The sequence below is a fragment of the Crocodylus porosus genome, unplaced genomic scaffold, assembly GCF_001723895.1.
Source record: "Crocodylus porosus isolate Cpor-Errol unplaced genomic scaffold, CroPor_comp1, whole genome shotgun sequence".
In the NCBI taxonomy this organism is placed as follows: domain Eukaryota; kingdom Metazoa; phylum Chordata; order Crocodylia; family Crocodylidae; genus Crocodylus; species Crocodylus porosus.
This window is the reverse complement of record NW_017728939.1, coordinates 5,628,786-5,654,189: the sequence shown is the minus strand read 5'-3', so window position 1 is coordinate 5,654,189 and position 25,404 is coordinate 5,628,786. Positions and strand designations below refer to the sequence as shown.

The 25,404-nt window shown below is 41.8% G+C and overlaps 1 protein-coding gene across 1 annotated transcript in view; it reads right to left on the bottom strand.

Moving 5' to 3' along the window:
* Nucleotides 1–10,815: 10,815 nt before the first annotated feature.
* Nucleotides 10,816–25,404, bottom strand: part of SFPQ (splicing factor proline and glutamine rich) — a 16,006-nt gene continuing 1,417 nt past the window's right edge. Inside the window, exons 2-13 of the mRNA XM_019547535.1 lie at nt 25,152–25,402; nt 24,815–25,003; nt 24,406–24,707; nt 24,142–24,237; nt 23,095–23,291; nt 22,802–22,886; nt 22,360–22,477; nt 22,102–22,150; nt 21,901–22,022; nt 12,608–19,068; nt 11,891–11,964; nt 10,816–10,910 (exon numbers count right to left, since the gene is read on the bottom strand). Coding sequence (XP_019403080.1) covers nt 18,931–19,068; nt 21,901–22,022; nt 22,102–22,150; nt 22,360–22,477; nt 22,802–22,886; nt 23,095–23,291; nt 24,142–24,237; nt 24,406–24,707; nt 24,815–25,003; nt 25,152–25,402 — 1,547 coding nt within the window. The 3' untranslated portion in view covers nt 10,816–10,910; nt 11,891–11,964; nt 12,608–18,930. The remainder of the gene's footprint in view (nt 10,911–11,890; nt 11,965–12,607; nt 19,069–21,900; nt 22,023–22,101; nt 22,151–22,359; nt 22,478–22,801; nt 22,887–23,094; nt 23,292–24,141; nt 24,238–24,405; nt 24,708–24,814; nt 25,004–25,151; nt 25,403–25,404) is intronic.

Genomic DNA, 25,404 nt, shown 5'->3' with positions numbered 1-25,404 from the left:
GGGGGGCCACAGCTGGAGTCCTGTGTCCAGGGCTGCCCCCGCTGCAGGAAGCATGGGGACACACGGGCAAGTGTAGCAGAGGGCAACGAGACTGGGCCGGGGCCTGAGGAGGAAAGACTGAGAGAACTGAGTTAATTCAGCCTGGAGAAGGGATTTAGTAGCAGCCTTCAACTCCCGGCCGGAGGCTGCAGAGAGGGTGGAGCTGGGCTGCACGCAGCGGGGGCAGACGACAAAACAAGAAGCAGTGGGCTCGGGTTGAAGCGAAGGATGTTTAGGCTGGAGGGGGTGAAGCACTGGAACTGGTTACCAAGAGAGGTGGTGGCATCTCCAGCCTTTGAGGTTTTTAAGACCCAGCCTTGGACAAAGCCGTGGCTGGGATGAGGTAGTTGGGGCTGGTCCTGCCTCGAGCAGGAGGCCACATCTAGTCCAAGCTCCTGAAGTCCCTTCCACCCTCATGTTCGGCAATGCTATAATTAAGCAACTTGCAGTGCCAGCCTTCCTCTGGCACCTGGGCATGGACTTGACCCAGCGTCCTGCCTTCCCGACTGCCACCCTGGGCCGCAGGCTGGCTCTGCCCCCGCTGGGCTCGATGGCCTCGGCTCCTTCTTGCTGCACAGAAAGGAAAAATAAAAATCATGTCACAAGGCCCAGATTGCCAACATTAATAAAAACAGTAGCATCAACTTCCCCCATGTCCCAGCAAACACTCAAGGGCTGCGAGGAGACAGTGCCAGGAGAGGAGAAGTCCCACAAGTAAAGGTTTAGAAGAATTCAGGCTGGTTAAAAACAAAAAAACCCAAACAAACAAACAACCTTACAAGAGGGATTTTATTTGGGACGTAGGTCCTGCAGGGAGGATGGAAGAAGCTTGTCGTGTCTATGTAAGGGGGTCAAAAACTTGAAAGAAGATAGGAATGTAGGGTCCAGCCCCAGAATCAGCGTGTGGTATTCCAGCCCACAAGAGACAGCAGGAGCCTGGCTGCTGCCAGAGATCAGAAAAGAGATAAGGCAGCAGGTAGTCCAACTCCTGTCATCCCATCTTACAATCTTCCTGATCCAATCCACCCTCCTCTCATCTCTTCATTGCTTACCAAAGCACATTAATTGTGAACAAACTTGACATTTAAAAGGATTCTCTTTGGGCAGCTCAGGAAAGACCCAGTGGTATGAACGTGACAACACCGACCTTCTCAGGTTGGGTACAGACAAGGCATCACTGCAGCAATCCCAAATTGCAGCAGCTGGAAGAGCTGGGATCTTTCTGAAAAACAGGTTCTGAAAACCAGGCAGTTTCAGAGTGACAGTATAAGCCAATATATGGGCTTGTTAGTGCAGGACCTGAGCTGGGGCTGTTTCCTAGAGAGGGTAAATGGTTTGAATTTGCATTATGAGGATATTAGTTTGCACTCCTGGCAGGGCACATACATAGATACTCTTCGTTGTTCTAAATGAAAGGAAAATGTATATGGTGTGTATTGCCCCATTTTATATAAAGAACCACCTGAACACTAGATATTAATTAAATAATTAACCATTTCCATACATATGAGTTTCCAAAACACATGAAAAGCTTGGGGTGAAATATCTGCTTTTTCTAAGGCAGATTTTTTTTTTTTTTTTTGAGCTGAAGAACAATGGTTTCTTCAAGCAGGTTTCTTCCTACATGCTCCTGCTCTATCTTCCCTTAATAGTAGCCCTGGGAGAAGAAGTCATATATATGCAGGGAAAGGCAGCTTGAAGGAGCCCTGGGAAAAAGGCAGCTTTAAGAGGCTGTGCACTGCACAGTGCTCACCTTGTGCAAGGAAGGTTTTGTACCTACAAGAGCACAATCATGAACAGTTAATGCAAATGTCATGCGTTTCAAAAATAATTGTAAACATTTGTGCACTAAACTCATACAAATCATCCCACTGAAATTTCTGGAGTCTGCAGGATCTGAGCCCAGATCTTCCCACAAAGTTCATATAAAATTATATAATTTCAGAGTTTCCAAAGCCAGATGTTTGCTTTTATTTCATTTATCAATCCCTTCTCTTAAACAGTCCAGCGCTTTGGTGCATAGAACAGAACAGCATAAATGCAATCCAAATAAATATTTTCTTTCCCCCAGCCCTTCAGATGTGGTCAGACAATGCACCAGCACACCAATTTCAGAACTCATCACCACTCAGCAAACTAATAAATAATAAAACGGCAGTTGAGCCAAGGCAGAACTCAAGCATTATTTTATATGAAAGACTTGTTTTAAAAAATCCTGTCTGAATAATAGATTCCTGAACTCTAGAAACCCGATTCCTTTTTTCCTTCTAACACAGGCTTGTCTCCCCTTACCAGATTGCTGGCTCCTACATGAAAGATTATAAGTTCTCCCGGGACTATCGTTAAGGCAGGATAGGGCAGGAGAGTGCAGGAAGAAATCTGCTTGAATAAACCATTCTTTTTCAGCTCAAATAATAACCACCCCCAACAGCATGTTTTTAGAAAAGGTAGATGTTTCAGCCCAAGGTTTTCATGTGTTCTGGAAGCTCCTAACAACCTCTGATCCAAATTCTCTTTGAAAGGGGAAAAGGGTCTCTTTTCTCCATCTGAAACCACAGAGGGACATTATGGTGCTAGATTTCACAGGGTCCCATGAGAACCTGAGCATATGTAGTGGTTGGTCTAGCCTGACCTACCAATACACAGAATGGAGGCCTGACTGCAATTCTGTCTTGTTTTTTCTTTTTTTATGCTGCAACTGATTGAAATGTTATGTTTTTTGGGGGAACAGATTAGTTTCTATGCTGCAAGGGACAAGTGCTTTGCTTCTGTAACATCGCTGAGCTCAGCGAGTTCACACAAGGGGTTCATTTGCCCTGATGTATTTAAAATGGAGATTAAATTACCACATGATAAAGTCCCAAATTACAATTTACTCAAAGATCTAAATTCCAGCAAAATTTCAACATGCTCTGAACCCCTCCTTAGCATACACACAGCCTGCTTTCCAGAGGAGCTTATACCAGTCACCAGAGTTAAAGAAGTAATTTGGGAGCAGATTGTTTCACATCTGCCTACCACAGGGGTTTCATCCACCTTCCTCTGCAGCATCTCATGCTAGCCCCTCTAACATAGCTGGGCACCATAAGACTTAGATGTAATGCAGTCAGACAATTCCCCAACATCTTTCAATGCTCCAGTAGACAGGACCCTGCCCATCACTGCACAAAGCTAGAGTAACACTGCCACATAGCCTTGTACTCTTACTGAAGAATATTGAGATTTTCTCTCCAGAGGATTCTCTGTCAACTTCCATTCTCAGCTACCAGGGACTCAGATCTGTCAGCCAGTGTTCTTCACCCCATCTTACAGATGGAGAAAGCAATTGAGAAATTAAGCAACTCACCTGAAAATACATGGGAATGGGGCCAGAAATATAACTCATGAATCATGATGCACCCCCTAGATGACACCTCCCACCAAAGGAAACTCTGGACAAAACATGGGTTTTCCTCCTTAGATTTGCCATCATTACATTTCTTGCAGAACAGGCTCTATTGCTAAATGCTAGGGCACACTGTCATGTGGCAGATGACATTTGAGATGGTAACTGCATCACCATTTAAGGCCAGACACTAATAATTTCTCCAGGATCAAATTTACTTCTCATCTTGCAGGCTCAACGAACTCAGCTTATTGTCCACATCTTCCAAAAACCCTTCATCTAGTGACTCGCAATCCATGCCGTCTTCCCCACTAGGTATATAGACATGGATCTCTTTCCTTGATTTTCTGATCTGCGGCAGTACAGGGAGATCCCCTCCAGGCACTGGCAGGCAAGTAGCCCCATGCACTCGCAGGATCTGTGCCATTGCACTGGCAGGATGCTTCAGTGCTGCTGGCTGCCTGTTCCTATGCTCTACTGCTCCTCCAGGGAGGTTGTTCCTGTTCGGTCTCAACTTGCTGGGAGATGTCCTGGTGAGAGGTTGCATGGGACGGGAGAAGTGTACAAAGGTGCATCTTTCCCTCTGGTTAAGGCAACAGTCATCCTGTGCTCTGGCCCCTGCAGGGCAGAGAAGCCCTGGGAAAGGCTTTAGGAAGGGTAGCTTGGTCTTCTTTAGGAGGCAGTGCAGTGCAGTGTGTTCACGTTGAGCAAGGAAGGTTTTGTACCTGTTTTAGAGACAAAAGCACAATGAACTCAGTGACACTTAGTGCAGCGTCAGGCTTCCAACCCAGTGCCCAGAACCTGATCCAGTGCCTGCTACACTCTATGGAAAACCTTACTAGGTCCCAGCTGGAAGTCTAGGGCTCATTTATCTTCTGCCCTCTCCTCTCCCCAAGGCCTCGAGCCGCCAAGCCTTTTGACCTCTCTGTTCTTGGAACTCAGGTGACCAGGTCAGGGACAGCTCAGGCTCTGGGGCCATCGCCTCCAGCTGCATCGCTAGCATGTGCAACAGGGTCACGATGTGAGCTGCCTTTAACTGGGGCTGAGTTCTAGAAGCTGCTCTACCTTTCAGATGCCCCCCTGCCCAGCAACAGGAGCAGAGGGAGCTGCTATCCTGGGAACCACTCTCTGCCTCTGTCATTAAAAGTTGCTTTTTTAAAGGTTGGCTCAGTCTCACCGCAGTCACAAAGCAGAATGACACAACTGAGCACAGCAATCAGGTCTCCTGGCTCCCAGAGCAGCCTGCTTTGTTTGTAGGCAAACACCCCCACTTGCGAAACAGAGTCTAAAGCTCAGGGCTCTAGGCAGATTATTACCCCTGCAAGAAGGGCGGACATAACTGGGACTGCAGTCAATTAAACACAGTCATACTTTGGGGTTGCTATAGCAGCCCACCTGTAGGGCTGTACCAGGGACCTGCGTCATTATTCCGGCATTTGGCCCATGGGATTGTGGGATCAGAGCTTGTTACAACCCCAGGGAGACAGCAGCAGTGAAGCCAGTAAAGCCTGATGCTGTTGGAGGTACCACTTCGGCTTCTTACAAAAGGGAGTACAGCAAAAGCTCCGTTATCTGGCATCCCCCACGAATGGGGGATGCCAGTGAATCAGATATGCTGGTTAATTAAATGTGCACCATCTAGTGCACTCCCTGGCATCAGTGTGCCAGGGGACAGGGAGGGGGGCCCCCCACACAGGCTGCTTTGCTCTGAGCCGTGGGCCGAAGTAGCAAAGGAGATCTTAGCTTGTGGCTTTTGCCGCATCCCTCAGATGCCGGTTAGTGGAGCTTTCTGGTTGATAAAGTGCCGGATAAAACAACTTTTGCTGTACTAGGAGCAAGAACGCAGGCCCCAAGTTGTTAGTTTTCGACTGACTTTAAGCATCAGATTTGCATTGCTCCATAAATTGAGAAGGATTCTCAACCTGTGGTTAAGCAGGTAGTAAGTAGACCTGGAAAAATATTAAAATCCAGGGCAGTTATACTGTTTGCAGTCACAAAAGTAATCCAGAAAGTACCTCTCAAGCACTAGATACAGAATACTAGATGCTAAAACTCTAGAAATGGTGATTTAACCAATATTCTCAACTCTTCTGCGATACAGTCCCATGTTACAAGAAAGCAGTTTGAAAACCCTAGTGCCACCAGGCTACAGCAAGAGGCAGGGTGGGCTCAAATCCGCAGCCCTTTTTGGGACATCAAAATCCAGAACTGGTGGCTGCTACAATGCAGGCCGTAGGCTTTGGTTCTAGCAAAGGAGGCTTGGTTATATGCAGGCTAATTCACACACCTGGACAGGGTCAGAAAGCCTTTGAGGGTTCAGTACAAGAGTTTCTGGTTACAGCTCCCCTAGAAGCAATTAAGGAAACTGAGCTCATCACAGCCCCAGGGTTGAGGTAAGTGACAATACAGCCTTGAGAGTGCAAGCGCTGCAAAGGGGCTGGAACCAACAGCTGGCAGCAACATGCAGGGGCACTGCTGCTGTGGCCTGCAGGGAGGAGCAGCACTTTACTGGGCATCTATACTTCTCTTCCAGTGGCCTTGTGCTCCCCACCCTTATGTAGCCTGGTTCCTCTCGTTCAAGCACTGTTCAAGTCCCACCCCCCAGCTTCCCTCTTGGAACATTTTTGTAGCTCTTACCCCTTTTTATTCATGTGCACCCAACCCTGGTACTGCTCACACCACTTCTCCATCCCTTGGGGTATTTCCCCCCAGCATTATCTACTTCTAAGGTCCAAAAGCATCATGTCTGACCATGGCAGGTCAATTCCCCCTATGCCCCCCAGTCCAGATCGCCACATAAAATACAAATGCTGTACTTGGGTTTTATCTTTGGGGCAGAAACTCTGGCATCCTTTATGCTTTGGGAAACATAGCAGCAGCACCAGTGATTCGAAGCTCCCAAGGCACTACAGGACCAGCTGGTGAGAGAAGAGTTTCATCCTGAGGGTAAGGCAGAGCCTAGATGTAGGGAAAGCCATCAGGGCAACTTATGGCAGGTGAAAGCAGTATTTGAACTGCAATGGCAACAACCCCTCTGACTTCATGCACAAAGTGCACGCGTTTGACCCAGATTTGTCTTTGGATTTTCCTTTTCTATTCTGAGAGTTGTTACATTAACTCCACTAGAATTGGTTAAATCAGGTGATCCCTGTTAGGAGCCAGGAATCCAAATCAGCAACTGGCATACTGCCAGGCCCATTTTGAAAGTCTGTCACAGGTGAACACTAAATCAGCCCTGGAGCCACTGGCAGCCTGGATCCAGAAGCAGGAAGTCCTAAAAGGTAGCTTTTGCAGGCCTCCCTTAGAGGGCCCTCTTGTGGCTCACTCCCAAGATGACCAATTTGCAGTTTGTGGTTACAAGCCAGTGCAGGAGGGTTTTTATATACAAGGGATGTTCCTGGATTTTAGACTCACATCAACTTGGAACAGCCTCACTTCAGGAGAGGCCCAAAACCCCACGCTGGAGACAACCAAGATAAATCCTTGGCAGTTATAACTTTGGTAAGAGGAAAAGAGAAAAGCTCCACAACCCAGAATTAACTGGGGGGGAAGGAGAGAAAACGAGATGGCCAGTGCAAAACCTACTTTCCTCCCACTTCAAATTCCTAGTTTTGTAAGAAATTCTGCAGCAAGTTTAATAAAAGGCTATTATTACACACTACCCCACACCAAAAGGACACAGGGACTTACCTAGGTACCAACACGTTCCTCAAGTGCCGTTTCCCAGCGTGCTGCTGCTGGCCAAGGCAAAAGCCTCCCCTAGGTAGCTGGGGCAAAGCTGCTTTCCCAGCATTTGGAAGAGCAGGATTTGCACGGGAGGGGAGAATCTGGTCAACCGCTGGCCCTCGCCTTGCAACCAACTCAAGAACGCATGGGCAGCCGAGTCCCAAGGATTGCTTTGGCATAGCCAAGCTCAACTCTCTACTGCAATCATTCATTTCTGCAAGCTGACCACAGGAAACAAGGGCTACTCCTGGAAGTTTTAAGCCTCTTTCCTACAGCAGCAAAATCCTCTCTCAAGATCTAAATTAAGAGATAAATAATTCAGTCATTGAACTCTATGCAATATTTATTAATGGCAAGTAAAATGGACTTAATTACCACCTGTTGATGGAGTGCAACAGGAGGGCTGGCTTGCAATCCTTCTAAGATAAATGACCACACAATGAAGAGGCATCCTTTCCCTCATTTTGAAATCCTTGTAAGTGGCAGAGAAATGGTTTTAGTGGCTATGATCCATCTCCTTGTAGCCAAGTTATCTGTAGAATCACACAATCTGTTCGATACAGGGTAACTGGAAAACACAGTAGAGTGCTTAAGGAGCCAAATAAGCCTCCTTACTAGGCTTACTTGAATACCCCTGGTGTTTTACCACACCTTGGCTTACAGCTCCCTCCTATTGCAGGCCTGGAGTTATTCTCTACTGCCAATTATGCTAATTGCTAGAGGCAGTTTCTTACCAAAGAATTATCCACAGATGGAATTGTATTAAATATGGTCTTAACTGGGTCTTACTGCTCCTTATCCCATTACTTGGATTAGCTTTTATGTCTGCACATTTATGGCTTCAGTTTCTCTCTCCAATCCCATCTCCCTCAGCACTGCCTTTACTTCCCCCATCTTCTTGCATTTTCTATTTAAGACACTACTTGTACTTCATAGCCTATTCTCTGGAAGGCTGAACTTCCGTGGCACCTGATCAAGTGAGTTGTGGTTCTCCAAGTTTATGCCTCTGATTCAGTTAGCCTAAAGGTGAACCTTGTAGACTGTTGTAGGCTTTTAAGTTGCTTAATGGCAACATATTTGCTTGACCAAAGTTTGGGTAATAAAAGAGGCAAAGGAAATAAGGGCAAAGTAGGTCACAAGATGCAAGCCGTTTTAGAAAATTCAAGAAAGGTGGAATGGGGGTGGGAAATAGGTTACAGGTCTCACTGAGGCCGCTTTAAGTAAATTTAGTGGATAGACAAGGTTAATTTAGGACAAGATGGAGCTTACATAGAAATAATATTCATATATCTCTTTATCCTTTAAGTAGTACCCATTAGGAATACTTTCACACCCACTTATTTATTTAGGAAGCTTTTTGTATTTTAGTCATGCCATAAGAGTCCATGATTCATCTCAGTATCTTTACTCTTCAGCCTTGAACTACGTATAGCTAGCTCTTGCCAAATAGCCCCTCTGCAGAGGAACTTTTAAGATATGAGCTTTCAGAAATCAAATTTCAAACCTAGATGAAAAAGATACTTTCCCTTAATTGGCTGGCCAGCTATTAGAAGCTTTCTGTGACTTTAGGACTTAAAGTCTTAAGAATAAATTGCTTTCAAACACCTGATTATTTGCAGCTGTTACACACATGCATTTTGTACATTTTAATCATTTTCTTCTGTTAATCATTTTCTTCTGTTTAGTCATTTCCATCTTTTCTGTATGTTGTTATTCAATTTGCTATTAGACATTTTAGCTGCTCTTATGCATATTTCATTTTGGTGGGACTGCCTCTTCAAACCTTTCTTTGCTCTCAGAATCCATCTGAAACATCAACCTCTACCTTGCCTTACACAAGGTAGAATCAGCATATTTAGCAGGAAGTCTTAATTTATACAAGCACTAGATAAGGGCAAGGTCGAGACTGAACAAAGCTTTTTGTATCTTAACATTACATAAAAAGTAATCTAAAACAAATTCTGAGTATGACACCTCAAGCACGGTGTTACTTACCACACTGTCTGATGTTACCTGGGCAGTTGATTTTTTTTTTTTTTTTTTTTTTGCCAGGGCCAGGTTATGAAATTAAGCCTTTAAAACAACCAACCCAAACTTTGTTAATTCAAGCTCAGTAGATAGGACAGATCTGATTATTCATTTCAAAACTTAGGCACTTCCTTAAGAAAGATTGTAGGTCTATTCCAGTAGTTTGGTTCTCAACCAGGGTTCCACAAGATCCTAAGCAACACGCAATATCAAACAGCACCATTGAGCTACAAACACCTACGTGCCATCCACAAGACAAATACAGAAATTTCAAATAAGACTCAATAGTTGGGAAACCATTTTGCCATTGTGGTCAATTCGCTGCAACAGAATTTGTCTGTTTCTTACTAGAAAAAAAGAAGTGAAAAAACTTAAGAGTTAACGTTTTCTAAAGAGTGCCTTGAATCTATAACTGGAAGCGCCTTTGGTCTATATATCAAGGTGAAGAACCACTGGTCTACCCCCAACCCCCCTCCCCAGTTCTATAGCCTGTCAAATTGCGTCCTTCGGAAGCATCCAAGTTTAAAAAATTTGCCTAAGACAAGTACACTCCTCCATGAAACATCCCTGTTGGCCAGACAAGTTTTATACTTAGTTTTTCAGGGTCATCGTCAGGCATGAACAAGATGGGTCAAATCCACGCTGCAATAATACATCCACAGCACCATGGAAATGAAGGACATGAATCTATTTAAAGTTTTGCTGCCCACTGATAGGCATGACTATTTGTAGCAAGTATCAATCCCAAATAGATTAAGACGGCTAAAATGTAAATTTTGAATAAAGTGGTTTCTCAAGAAATGCCTTCAGTTATTCCATGTGTGCATGAACCCAATTAAATCAATCCAAACATTCACAGTAAGCCAAGGGAAAGTAAATGCAAACTGAATGACTTAACTGCATTTTGTTAACAAGTCATATAGACTCAGATTACACTAATTAGAGATGACTGGTTAGTAGAGGAGTATGCATTTAATACTGGGTCTTGGAAGAATACATTCAACTGTTGTCTACTGACTGACTCTTTCCCTTCAACAAATGGAACTCACTAGCTCTCTCAGCTAGATTTAAACTTACACAAAAACTCAAGCGGTAAGATTACTGATTATCCTTTTATTGATTCAGAAGAGCTAGAAGCCATTTTCTAAACGAGTCCTGGTTAACAGTTCTAGCTGCTCTAAAAAGCAGCTGTTCTCATTTATAAATTTCTGAAGGGAAAAATATTTTCGACAAAGATTATTTTTCTACAGCGTGCATAACTAGAGAACTAGTTTTGTGGCTAGATTGAGCAAGAAGAAACAGTCTTCTCTATCCTCCCAAGCTAGCACCAGCAGTTGCCAAGGCACTTGCTCTGAGGGTCTCAGGCAAATGACAAGAAAAATAGTTCCGCATTGTGGAGTTGTACTGAAAGCAGCGAAGCAGACACACTCAAGTTCAAGAAAAAGGGTCTGAAGTCCTTTCTGTACAGTAATGCTTGCATATTTATATATGCAGAAACTCATAGCACATTACCTACTGCATCTCCCTCAACTTTTTTTTTTAAATAATGATTCTGAACGCATGACTGCATTCAGATAAATTCACGGAAACACACATGAGCTTCAGGATTAACGTAAGAGAACACACCAAGCCATATCTATAGGAAAATAAAAAAATATTTTATTGAAAGCAAGATTGCCACTTGGCTCCTGGCTCCCCTCCATGGGGCTTTTGGACTTCAAACCGCTTCCTCCTGTGGATAACAAAGCACAAAAAGTTACCAGAAATTCTAAGCAGATGGAAATCAAACGTTCATGTATGAAGGCCATTAGTATATAAAGTGGTCATTTTTTAAAAAATTACTCTTAATATAATAAACAGAAAGGTCCATGCACCTGGCCCCACGCATGCTCTAGCATAGTGCAAGATGCACCTGGGATTAAAGGAACAGTTTTCACAATTTTTGCCAGTGTCACGCAAATCAAAGTGATATATGGTTTCAGAGCTTTAAATCATGTTTTTATATCCTAGAAACCAGAGCAGATGGCTTCATTCCTGATGAAATCTAGTCCATCTCAACTTTCCAATACTAGGCTTCAGACATCTCTGCCTACATACCATTCAGATGCACAAAATGATTAGTGCCTGAACAAAGACAGTATCTCGCATGTTTTCTCTATCCCTGTGGCTGTAGGAAATTCAACATTTAAAGCATTTTAACCTAAAGGTTAATCTTCACATAATGCATGGGGAGCAGGGAGGGGGACAGGGAAGAGACCAGACAATTCACAACTTAAATACCTGCTACCCACAAGCTGGCCCACTTGGTCGCCTGTTTCTCTATGTAAGATGAATGCATTGCTTCACTTTCCTTGCTGAAGTTTAAGATCCATAAAATGTTTTGAAGGTAAGAAACAAGAACCAAAATGTTTCTGCACTAAGCCTAACATTTGAGCCAAACAAAAAACCTCTCTGCTATAACCTTTTGCTTTGTTAGACAAGGATTTCCTCCCCACTACGTGAAGACCTTTAAAATGAACATGATAACCTGCAGATGCTCAATTACGCAGTTAAGTGACTGATGCTGCAGAGGCCAAATATCTTGAAATGAATGTCAATGGTGGTTCTATAAAGCAAGACTAAAAAGGCTTGATACAAAGCACACTAGAAAAATGTGATCGAAATTTTAAGCAGAAAATCATTTAGCTTAATTTTCTATGTTAAATAACTTACCAACTGAGTTTGTATTTTGGCTACGCAATAGCACCTGAGATCGCATCATGCTGGATTGTGCTCATGCTCTACTCCTGCACCAGGAAAAAAAATACAAGTTAATTTCTCCCATAGTTATTTTGTACACCAAAAATAACGAAATGGAACATTTGTTAGAAAGACAGCTCTAATATTGTTACCAAGTCACAATTAAAACAAATCCCACTGGAATTCATATCCATGAAATGTGTTCTAAACCTCTAATCACTCCACAGACATGTACTGCCTAGAAGAACTGTTGCATCTAATGCTGAAAATCCTGAAGGCGAGTTACTTTCAAAAACGTTATGCAATGGCATTCAGTTGTGCCCTGTATGTGAAACAACATCTAAGGAAAGTAAGGAATCAACGGGAAGAAACACTGGAACCAAACAAAAGGAAGTTTTGACCAAAGTGATGGCCAATACAGGTATGCAAGGCACATAGAAAAATATAAAAAGCAGTCAATAGCAGGCATCTCACAAATTTAGTAGTTTGAACTATGTTTTAGTATTAATAACTTCTCCATAACCCCTATCACAATGGGGTGCATGTAGCAAAACTACTACCTAGCTATGTGGTATTATAATCTTAGCTTCTTCTATGATGTAGCAACTTGGAAGCATGGGCAATAAGCACTCTGATTCAGAGCAGGTTAAATATCCCTTTTATTGTAAAGCAATTAATAGATATACTTACTTCATATGGATGAGCACTCTGGTTTCACTCAACTTGCAACATCTTCACCTAAAGGATAATAAACTGAAGTTATTATAAAAGCACATTCAATTTTTTTCTGAAAATAGAATTCTAATTTTTACATTGAGTAACATTTAAAAGATACATGGACTGATTAGTTATGAGGGGAATTTACAAGTTATTCCCAAATGCTAGGTGGAAGCAGTGTAAGGGGCAAAAGTAGGCTAGTCTAAACACTTGTAAGAAAGTGAAAGAATGTACAGGTGGTGGACTGAAGAACTACACCTAAACTGAACACAAACCGTAACAGCTAGTTTCACCAGTCTGAGTACCGTGAAGTTTAATTGCAGCCAGAGGTATACTATCCCTTATGTGAAGGCATGTAACAAATTTTGTCAAGCTCACTGCCATATTTTAGTTGTAAAAATGCCCTCCTCTACATCAAGAGTGAAATGTCCCCATCCTAGCTATGTACCCAAGCCCAAGTATCCTAGCAGTTTAAAAAAAAAAAAGAAGCCAAAGAAACCCACTGGAGAGAATCACAACTGCTGTTTCCCCTCTGCATACCCTTCCTTTAATTACAGCTATGCTGAGGGCCAGAAGATCATCTACTCTCAATACCCGCTAGAAATGTAATCTGAACTATGTTCTGTGCACACCTTTGGCTGGAGGCAAAGCACGCTGCTATCACAAATGTCGCTAGCTCCAAGAGGGAGAAGCTCAAGTCTAATCTCAAACCCACCTCTTGATTAAGCATAACCCCTCCATAAGTAAACATGAATTCCCATTGTAGCAACAAACACCATGCATAAGGGATACTATATCTTTGTGCATCTTTCCAATACTCCAGATTATCCAGCAATAGCCACACTTCTGTCCCCAACCCCCCAAGTTAGCTCTTCAGTACTGGTGTTCAAAAGCAACATTTATAGAAGATGGGGTATTCACAAACCACTGTGGGATTGTACAATCAAGTCCTAACTTGTCAATCATTATCTAGCAGCAATGACAGAAGTGGGAGAAGGCCAATCCTCCCATTTTCCTTTTCCATGAGCAGCTATTTAAAAGAATCCCACAAGCTGGTATGGAGAGAAATCAGAGGATTATCAGCTGATTCCAACCTTGCTAAGCATCCAAGTATATAGTCCAAAGCAGCATACTTTTTATGTATTCTCTCCAGTATGATTAGCCTAATTAAACAAGAACACTGGCCTTCCTGATAATGTCACTGCAGCTGGCAATGATGAACAGAAACATGCAACCCCATTACTGCTCAAGTCCTAAAACTACTCACAGGCCTCAGTGTTTAGCTGCTGGGGAAACTGCAAGCAATCAACACTTTGCTGCTTAATGTTACAGTAAAGCCCCCATACACTATATGCTTGCTGTGCTCTCCTCTGGTAGCACCAGTATTTGATCTGAGGGCCTCACAGGTACGCATATGTATTCTGACACCACACTTCTGAGCTTCAGATAAACTTCTGAGGAAAAGTCCAATTTGCAGAGAAAGATGGAAACAAGATGAAATACAATGCAAGCACTTTGATGTTATTTCTCATACCCACTTGCTACAAGTTGTTTGCTTAGGAATAAATGTGACTATTTGCTTTTGAAGCAGCTACAGCAGTAAGTTTCATTACTGCAGGCAGAGCCAATGTAACCCATGGTTTTATCACAAACCACTTGCTCCAAGAGTGTAAAACACCCCTATTATTTCCAGGTATGTAGAACAAGATAGTGGTGTCCATAAAACCCCTCCACAGCACTCCTGAAGGTAAGTAAGTGTGCCCAGAACATAAGAAGTAGACCTGACCATTGGTTTAGAGATACCTAATGAGTAACCCAACTGTCACTGTGTGACAGTAAGCTGCCATCCCTTACTAAGTTTTATTCACAGAGACTAGAAGGTATTGTCAAATGTCCAAAATGGCTTAGTTGCCACTACTTGACTTGCACGTGTTCAGCTACACTTACTGGAATGTAAAGACCCGTTACAGTCCAAGTTACCAGGTACAGAAACTTTTTTTCAATGGTCCATGACTACCTCTACCGCAGAGGGTAACTGGCTTATGACCTGCTTATTAATAAAAGTTTCTTTCCTGTAAGATACAGTAACGGTGTCTAAGTCTGACAGAAGTGTACACCACAGTCAAGTATGCAAAATAAAAAAAAACCCACCCCCAAAAAACCCCAAAACCAAACTTTGTAGCTCTAATAGGAAAAAAACCTCCTTACAAACTCTTAACCTCCGAAACAAGCTCTTATTTTTCAGCCAAGAACCACATCAGAGGCTGAAAAAGAACTTGGAATAAAAACATCAAGTCAAGAACTAACACAGAGGAGACAGGGCCTAAGATCAGCGCACATGCTAGTCTGGAAACATGCAGGCATGTAACCTTTTAAAATGATGCATTTATTAGTTTTAGTACTGAAGAGCCTAAAATCATCATATGCTCAAACAATATTGGTGGAAAGTGAAACTACCAAGAGAACAGAGCAAGGAATCTTTGGATTCCTAGTATCTTGTCAATTTAAGTCACTTGAATGTATCATGACCACTGCCACCCAGAGAGTAAGTAGTACTGAGTTGCTGGTAAATCCTGGAAAATTATGAGGATGTTCATTTGAGCACAATTTATGACCTAAGATGTTCTTTTGCCCAGTCCTAAAGCTCAATACAGTGAGCTTCACATTATTATTACCTAGGTCACTCAAGGATAGCACAATGATTACCAGTGTTACTTCCTAAATAGCAAAGACCCTACAAGGAATGCACTGCAGACAGGTCATTTTGTTGCTATAGAAAGTTAAAGCAAAAAGTCCTTTCTTTTAGGTGCCAATAGCACCAGGTTGACTAGTTAAATGATTCTAAGTTCCCACTCCCTCTTCCCCACAGAGAACATCTAAAAATACCTTTGTCACAGCATAACTAAAAATCCACACAAATCAAGGCATGTACAAAGGAATCGGGTCTGAGATGCTTATCTAAGAATCACAAAGAGTTGCTTGTTTTTGAAAAATAACCCTCAAACCGAAAGCCACGCAGCAGCTTGGATGCCAACTAAACATACACGTATTAAGAGTGCTGCAATGTAATTCCATAGTCAGAAGTGTGATGTCAGAATACCCACAGAATAAGGTTACAAAGAAAGTCACCAAGTTATATTATATTGCTTGTTACCTACCTGTATGCAGTCGGCAATGAGAATCTTGGAGCAAGCAGGAATACTACATCCGGGTCCTAATGTCCATTGCCATTTGTGGTACTACGTTCCTCACAGTTATGAACTGCAGAAATGCTGGCTAAGTGCAGTTATGTAGCAGGCCACTATTTAAGTGTAAATTGCAGTCTCAAGAACTCCAGCAAAATTTGCTGCCACAGTAAATGGTTGCCAAGGAGAAGCCAAGAATTTTTCTACCACAAAAATACCACAAACTCAAAAGCAGTTTCAATTTCTCATGTATCAATATATAAAATCAGGTAGTGTTAGGGGTCTACAAAGCACTGTAGATGTTCTGCATTCATTTGATAGTGTGAAAAATAGTCAAAAGAATACCCGTTTCGGTTGCTGCAGAAACTTCCAGAAGTTACTAAAAGTACTTCAAGAAGCCCAGTTTAATTAATTGAAGTAGGCTAAAATGCAACAGCCAACAGTTTCTCCAAATCCAAAGGTATTCTCTACACGGTCTAGGCCATCCAAAAGTGGGCTGGCAGACCAAGTGCTCTTCCAAACAATTAACAAAAACTTTGAACTCAATTATATAAATAAGCCTAATTTTAAGGAAAACTTCAGAAATGTAACATAGACCGGAGGATCGTGAACTTCCTTACCGCCCACATTTATTAAAAGTGGGCATATTCACTTTAAAATTCTGATATAGATGCCAGCTTTTAAAAAGACAGTAACTTTAAAGTTTGAAATCAAATTAGCTATGATTTATTGTATCCTGATTAGCACATGCAACTCAAAGCAGGACTTGAGTTTGTTTTGAACAATCTGGTCATGCTGCTACAAGCACTGTTACCCTGTTCTCAGTTTAACATTAAACAAAACTATTTCAGGTGTTTAGGAACTGCCACATCCTTCTGTGTATTTGCTAAGCAGTTTTGCAACTAGTCTATTTAATACCTAGCAACAATAGCTTACATAAAGTGGGGTACCCAAAGACCACCTTTGGAAGATATTAGGACATCAGCATCCTTCACTCTTCAAAGTTACAGTACTACAAAAAAAGCATTTCAAGATATGTACCAGCATCTCTTTAATAAAGAATGACATGTAATCTGAAAAATAAACTGAAAAAAATTAATTTAACGTTTATGTTCAGAGTTCCCCACCTCAGACACCTTCGCCTTCTCTGGGTGTCCCATGAACACCCTTTGGAAAATATTTTCATCATTAGGTCCCTACAATAAAATCCACCTACGTAAAAACTGGACCTCCGATTTTGAACTGAGGAATCCTATTCAGTGGATCCCAGACAACCTCCAATTTAAGTGCTGTTGGTCCAGTACTTCCTATGTATCAGTTTGTATCAGTTCACAGTGGGAACGTGTCTTTTTACCCTCTACAAAGTTTTTGGGAAACAGAATTCACCAGAGTCTATTTAGTATACTTAATATTCAAAGTCAATGTTACCTTGTATCAACATTTCACAGCTTGCTAGTATTTGGCATTTAAACAGCTACAGTCAGCGTTTAACTGGGCACAGTTCTAAAGATAATGCAACCTGCATGCTAAAGTTTTATCCATACAAGATAAAATTTAGCCTAGAATTTAGAATTAGCCGATGTTAAGCACAAAGAGTGGGAACTTCTTCAGAAGTTTAAAGGCTGTTGACAAATGCTCAAAATTTGTGCAGAGAAATGCACTAGGTTTTTACCTACTTTGTGCCAGGCAGGTTGATATATCCTACATTAACACCAAGACATTTCACACTGGGAAGTGATGTTCCCAGCTTGTTGGACACAAAATCATGGTAATAAAATAACTACTAAGTATGACATCAAAAAAAATCCAGAATACCTTGAAATCACACGGGGTTTAATGAAATTGATAGCAAGCTAACAACTTCATCAAACCATTCAGGTAAGAGCCTCAGAGGGAGTTTATTTGTACTGTGTACCATTAGCAATTAAACTCCATGTTTATTCATTACTTGTTAAGCTGAGTCTTGCAAAGATCAATAATAAAACATCTGATAATACTGTAGTGACAGAAGCTTCATTTCCTCTGAATTTAGCATGCTAGTTTGGGACTTACACACCAGCTACAAAGGCTAAGATGCACTTTATTGTCTACAGATCCCTTAGAATTTACACTATTGATTTCTGAACTACAGAAGTTAGTCCACATAATTAACATAAGGACATTAGCAAGTTGCAGAGTACAAATTAAAAAGATTCTCCCTGCTTTACTCCAGTAACACTTGTTCTTTTTTGCCAAATTTTAGTTAGGTATTAAATACCAAACCAGATCAAATCCTGTATTTCCAGCTTGATCACAAGCATCGCATTAGGAATCCTTTAAATTAGAAAAGTCAGTCAAGACAAGCCATTCTATGGATTCATTTTAATATGACATTTTCTACTTTTCTGTTTAAAGTCTTTAAAAGATTTTAAACAGCGACTGCCAAGGAGGGCAGTCTCTGCCACCATCCCACACCACCCCCTTTCTCCATGGCTAAAATCCAAAATTCATTACATGACTGCATCATTTGCAGTATGGCTTCCATTACTACATCTTACACAGAACATGCAAAGTTTGTTTGCTTCCTTACTACAGCATAGTTCACACTCAGAAAAATCTGTGCCTACTGGAAAAGCAATCAAGTCAACAACTATATTGACCCAATATTATAGCTACAGCTAGTATGGGAGGAGACCTCACCATTAGCTACTCTTCCACACCTTGGTCCAGTTAGACCTACAAGACTCTTGTTTTATGTTGGAAGGTGTGGCATTTGGCCTCATCATTTGGAACCACGAATGGCAAGAATAGTTACTACATTTAGTTTTCTATTTATTTGAAGCACAGTAAAAAAAAGTTGGTACACTTTGGGAATTCAGTGGCACAAGGTACACTGCCATCAAGTTAGGGACGTTATACATCAAAAAAACAGCTATTTTTTTTTTTTTTTTTGAAACACTGCATTACATAATTAAGTTGTACTTGCCCAAACAGACCACTTACAAATATTAGGTCAATAAGTTTCTAACATCCATAAAAACGTAGCTTTCTTACTAAAATGCAAGAATTAAAAAGTAGGTGTCTAAACAAGACAGACAAAAACAAACTGGAATGAAACTCTACAGGTCACGTCTAAAATCGGGGCTTTTTGTTTGGGCCTTCATATTCTTCTCTCCCTCTACCATATCCTGTTGGCGTTCCAGGCCCCATTCCTCTAGGACCCTGGCCACCCACAGGCCCCGCGCCTCCCTGCCCAAAGCGTTCAGGACGCTATTGGAACAGTATTAACAGTTCATTATATGTAGTTGATGTCCATGTGTGTTAAGTATATATTTTTAGAAGGTTCCGTAGTCAAGGTTCGTCGATACAATCACCATTGAGCCGATCCACAGGTACCGGGAACATAGAAAGGAAAAAAGGGTAATTTAAAAATTAGTTTATTGTAATACATGCCTTGAGGTATGTTCCCACTTGATGCATTCTCATACATCTGTTACAGAGAACAGATACTCCCTGCAGTGCTAAAAATGTAAGCATTAGTGCAGATGTGAATTAACATCCTTTCCAAAATGAGATGTAGCAATTTTTCAACAAGTTAATGCAACTAGCTTGCATACTCTCACCTTTAATTCAGGACAAGTTTAGTTTACATCAACCACCTGTTTCCAAATAAGCCTCACCAAAAAAAGTAGATTTAGTTCACTGAGGTATAAGCTGACATTCAAAAAATGTCATTGTAAACAGGATGCCTACTCACCAGTTAATGGCATGTGCTGCATTAGAGACCATGTGCTTGTCAAGATGTGGTTAAGACCACGATCTGCTGACTAAAACTGCAGAGGCCTTAAGCAGTAAGACAATGCTGTAATAGCGTGCTACTGGATTACAAGAAAAAGAATATGAAAAGCTAATGACCGATGATTTAACTAACCAACACAATTCCTGGATCAAGACTTGCATTTATTAAGTCTCACATACTTCGGGACTACTGCTATAAAATCGCCAGATATAAAATGTGCACACAGAACTAAGTTTTAAATCAGTGATCCAAAAGTTAGCAATATGCACCAGGGGCAGAGTGCACCCATTAGAAGCCTCACCCCATCCCCAGCTTCACCACAAGCTCTCTGAAAGTCCACAAAGGCTTTACAATTATTGAAAGGCTTCATGGACTGTCTTCTACAGAGCTGCCAAGAGCTGAATTTAACTGCAGTAAAGCAGAGACGAGTATCTTGTACATCTACAGTTGCACGTACTTCTCATCAGCTACCAGAAAGTGAGTAGGTGTCATAAGCAGTAGATTTCTAAAGTTACATCAGTTCTGCATAGTCAAGGATGGACTTAAAAGCTTTAAACTTCCATTTCAGGTAAGTTTCCCACTATCCCATAACACAGCAATAGCATATTCAGTTTGCTGTACTAAGTCTGCCACTACAGAACATGGACTGATTCACACTTGACATTTATAGTAGAAAGTTATTTGAAAAGTTGGCCTCAATCCTCCTGAGGAAGGAGTGTTTCCAAAATAGGAGTTCCTAGCTTCTCCATTATTTGTGCCCTCAGTTACAAATTTAAATGCCAGCTAAAAGCCTAACAACGATTTTGCTTAAGAAGTTATTAGTGTAGTAGCTGGAATAGCACTGGGTAGCAGAGTGCCCCATCATTTAGAACTGTCACAGGTTGATTGTATCCAGTTGTTTTAAAATATTTTCAAGTTCAACATGCACCTGTTCCATGAATCCCAGGACAAGGAGAAACAAAATGTACGCAGCGTTCACCACAGACTACCTAAGTGTTCACTGAAAGCTTATAAACTGCTCAAGAATGTGATCAGCAATTCTTGATACATTATGGCTACCAAGCACCATCTACTGAACTGATGCTCTGTGAAGTAGATTCCAGAAGCATGGTTTCATAAAGCAGAAGATACCTGACGAGCTACTATGGTAGCTCAACATGTTAAAGCCAGAGGCCTGAGTACAATCTAACCTTAAACCCACCCTCCACAAAAATGATTTTCTGCATGTTGTGCCAAAGTGCACCCTCAATAAGGAAGGTGGAAGCACACTACTATCACCGCCTAGGCCAGTATAGACTTCCATTCCAACTGTTAAGTACTGCTGTTAGCTATTGGTACTGCTTCAGTGATGACACCAAAGCAGGCTCAAAGCCCTTGCACGCATGTAGTGTGCTAAATAGAGATTTGGAAACATACCTCCGAACATGAGGCATGCAGTAATTTAACAAATTACACCTACAGTCATACCCAACAAGTGGGAAACAACAAGTTTGAACAGGCCATCATTATTCCTTTGTAAGTCACAAAATGACTATGGTGAGTACTGCAATATTTAAAACATGCCTGAAGTCTAAAGCATTTCTGCTCTTCTCATACTATGGCAAACCCCAGGATAAAAAAAATGGTAGACTGTTTGCCATTGATTACTCACTATCTGTTCCATAAACAGATGCAAGTACAGAATTGGATTTTACAATGCATCAATGCAAGAATGCACTGATTCTGCAACTAGGCTTGGAAGGACCATACTAAAAATTGGTGCAATTAAAACTCTGGAAAATACTGAGCAGCACTGGTGACAGATGATACAACCTGCCAAATTTACTCAAAAAAACCCCACCCTCTTTTTCATCTCCAAGTTCTCTTTTTTAACTGTGTCAGTTTAAAAAAAATACACATTAGTGATTGAACTTTAAAAAATTTTCCTTAATAAAAAAAAAATTTGATCTCTTAAAAAAAATCAAGGTAGCATTTTGAGGCATGAAAATTTATGAAAAATCCTTCCAAGCCTAACTATAATGCAGGTATTCCCAACCCGACTAGTATCAGGGTTAGCTGCAAATATGCTTAATAGCACATTTGAATTTGTTCACAACCAGCTTCCAACTAATCTGAACTACGATCCTATTAAGAACTAAAACTATCACTATATATTGCCAGACGAGCCCTCCATGCTGTATATCTGACAGAAAAGAGTAGTCAGCCAGTAAGAGAATGAAATGTACACAACTGGTACAGAGTTCAGAATCCCCTGCCTTCAACATTCACTTGTACTAAAGTAAAGCCACCGCAGGATACATTACCATGTCATTTCCCATCATAGAACCACTCATGGCTGGTTGCCCAACTCCAGGACTAGCTTCATATCCTATGCCACCACCACCTCCAAGAGGTGGGAATTTCTGGGCTGCTGAAGCATATGGATCTAAAGAAGAAAAAATATAATCATTTTGTGACACTTTCTGAATAAGCCAGGTGAAGCTGTTATTTTAACAGTACTTTACCTCCCATATTCATTGTGGTGGCACCACCCATTCGCATGTCTCTCTCTCTCTACAAAGAGAAAAAAGAAATTTGCAATGAGTAACCACAAATTTCAGAAGCCCGCACTAGTTTAAACAAAAACACAGTATCTTTGTATTAAGTTGCTTCTGACATTAACAATTTCTGCTTTTCGTAATTAAAAGGGGAAAACCAAGAAAAACCCCAAAATCTCTCTAAGTAGTAATAGTTTAAACTGAGTCACAGAGCTCTTCACTTACTGGATCCATATAACCCATTCTACTGTAGTTCTCTTCCCTCTGTCTTCTCATTTGCTCTTCCATCTCCCGCTGGCGGATCATCATTTCTTCTTCCCGTCTCCGACGTTCTTCCTCCTGCCTAATAATTTAAACATGTGCCATTAAGCCTCAGAGAGATGTATCCTTAATATAGATGTACTTGTTCTCCGCAGGAATACCCAACGCTTTTAATGTGCATGCTTTGGGTAGGTAAGAGGCAGAGCCACTTCAGATTCAGCGCAAACCATCTGATGCTAGTAACTGTCAAGGATAACTGAGAAAAGAGCTACTTAATTTTGCAAGCCAAGTATTATGCAAAAGTTTCACTAAAACTTAATGTGTGAAACACATATGTTTAAAATCATTCACTTCACCAGTATCAGCATATGATTGACTTGTAACAGACAAGCATGGCGCAACCTACCTCAACTGCATTTCCTTGCGTTTCTGCATCTCCTGGTTATGAAGTTCCTCCATACGCCTCAGCTCTTCCTGACGCCTCATAAGGTCTGTAAACATGTAGAACACCATTAATTTTGTACAAGCAAGGAACCCAATGAAAGAAGTGAAAAAGTTTTCAGCGTAACATCGTGAAATATCATTCAGTTGTTTACACAAATTTTTTTTTTTTTTTAAATGCAAGCGTTCATATACATTTGCAACTATTCCATATCAGCACAATCAAGGAAGCTCTAATAAAAGAGTTGCGCTGGTCACCTTGACGCAAGAGATTTGCCTGATGCTCATGATAGGCATCTTCCATTTCACTTTCAAGCTTGTCCTTGGCATCTTTCATGTTCTTTTCAACCTGGTCTCTTTGTTGTTTTTCCATTTCATCTAAGGATTTCCACCTCTGCGAATACTCAAATTCAAAAGTGCCAGGCTGAGCAAACCGAGGTGGTGTCTCTCTTTCCCTACAAAGAAAATAAGAAATTTGTTCATATAGTATTTAAGAGATGGGTTGGGTAACAAGTTTCATTTAAGGTATTTGTTCCATGTGCCTTTTATGGGCACTATGATTTGAGAAATTAACATTGGGGCTGCATTTAAAAACACAAGCTGAACATTAGGGGCTAGGTTGCATACTCTGGCCAGAAGCAGCACCAAACCCCTATTCTAGACCATCTTAAATCTTACAGACCACTACATTCAATAAATAAAAGAAACCAGAGCCAATTAGCTGGGTCCAACAACAGGTTCCATATGTTTTAACAAGTTACCAAAAGTTGTATTTTTGAACTGCTGATTAATCAAGGAACATTTTTTTAAGGAAAAATTTTAATAGCTGTATTCAAAATACTTGCATCTGCAGTCCTTTCAGAAGTAACATACAAAGCTGTAACCATCAAAAAGTTAGAAATTGTTTTTGTTAAAACCATTTTTGCAAAAATCTTGACTTTAGCTGTTACTGCCACATTAAAAACCAAGTTAGTGGCTTTGGGACTCTGTTTTACCCAGTGTGAAATACATCATGTTTCTTTCAGCAGTCTGTACTGCCCCACCAGTTTTATTTCCATATTCCTGTCTGAAAACTGACAAGCTGCGGTTAAAGGCACATCAATCTAAAAAAAAAAATGCTTCAATGTAAACAATGGTAGGTAGAATTGCCTCCCTATTTATAAGCGGCATAAATAAGTGCCTATTAAATAGACACCAAAATATATAAAAAAAATGAACAAGATCTCTAGACAGAATTAGAAATTTAAGGCATGACATTTTTAAAGCCACTAAATCTGACACTCGCTTAGAAAACAAAATACATACTTTTGATACAAAGGATTCTTCTGAGCAAGTTTCTCTGGAAGACCATCTTCATCATCCAGTTGTTCAAGAGGTTCTACAATAACAGGTCTAGGAGTACTAAAAGAAAAAAAAAATCCATTTTAATCTTTTTAGTTTTGAACTTGTTTCACTCTAGAAACCAATTTGTGTTTAAAAATCTTACGAGACCACAACACAGAGTTGTTTTCCGAAAATGCAATTACTATTCCCAAAACAGCAGATAAATCGCCATAAACTTAAACTTACGTTGTCAGCAAGAACACTCCTTCAGTGCACCGTTCAAATGCTTTTCTAGCAGCGGGCTTGGAGGCAAATTCAACAATGCCTTTTCCTGTAGATCTACCACGGTCATCTACAATCACAACAGCTCTTTCGACTGGACCAAACTGGGAAAACGCTTCCTCCAGCAACTCATTGGACACATACGGTGAAAGGTTACGCACAGACAGAGCGGCAGCGTGTGTGGCAAAACGAACACGGAGCTGTCGACCCCTCATGGGAGTATCATCAAGTTCTGCCTTGGCAATCTCAGCCAGAGCTCTGGACTCCTGAGGGAGGAAGAGAGGCCGGTGAGGGGAAGAACAGCTTCAACAAAACTGTTGTACTTCTGCAGCCAGCTAATGCAAAGCAAATGCCAAGAAGCAGAAAAACCCACCAGTTTAATGAATCCAAATCCTTTTCCTTTATTGATAAAAACCTCTCCAGGCTCTCCATACTTGGCGAACAACCTTTTGAAATCGTCGTCTGTAATATCAGCCGGCAAGTTGCCGACAAAGAGGCGGCAGCGCTGTGTGTATGTCTTCTCCCCAGGGCGCCGCAGGAGCGCCAGGTTGGCTTTGAAGCCCTGCAGAGACGGGGTGGGTGGGTTAAAAGACGCCCAGCTCCCCCCCCACACACGTTACCCCTCCCCCCCGCAAGATGGCGGCGGTGTGGCGCGGGTGCCGCCGCCATCTTGCGGCAGACAAGGCAGGGCAGGGAGGCACCTCACTCACCTCGGAGTCGGAGATCTTTTCCCCAGGCAGGGCGTGCTGCGACGAGTGGCCCTGCTGTGCCTGGTGCTGGCCGCGCCCGCCGCGGTGTCCCGGGCCGCCCTTGGGGTGCTGCCCGCCGGGGCCCTGTTGCGCCCCGCCAGGGCCCTTGGGCCCACCGCCGCCCGGCGACTGCCCCTGCCCCTTCTTGGGGCCGCCGCCAGGGGTGGGGCTGGGGCTGGGCTTCGGCTGCTGCTGCGGCGGCGGCTGCTGCCCT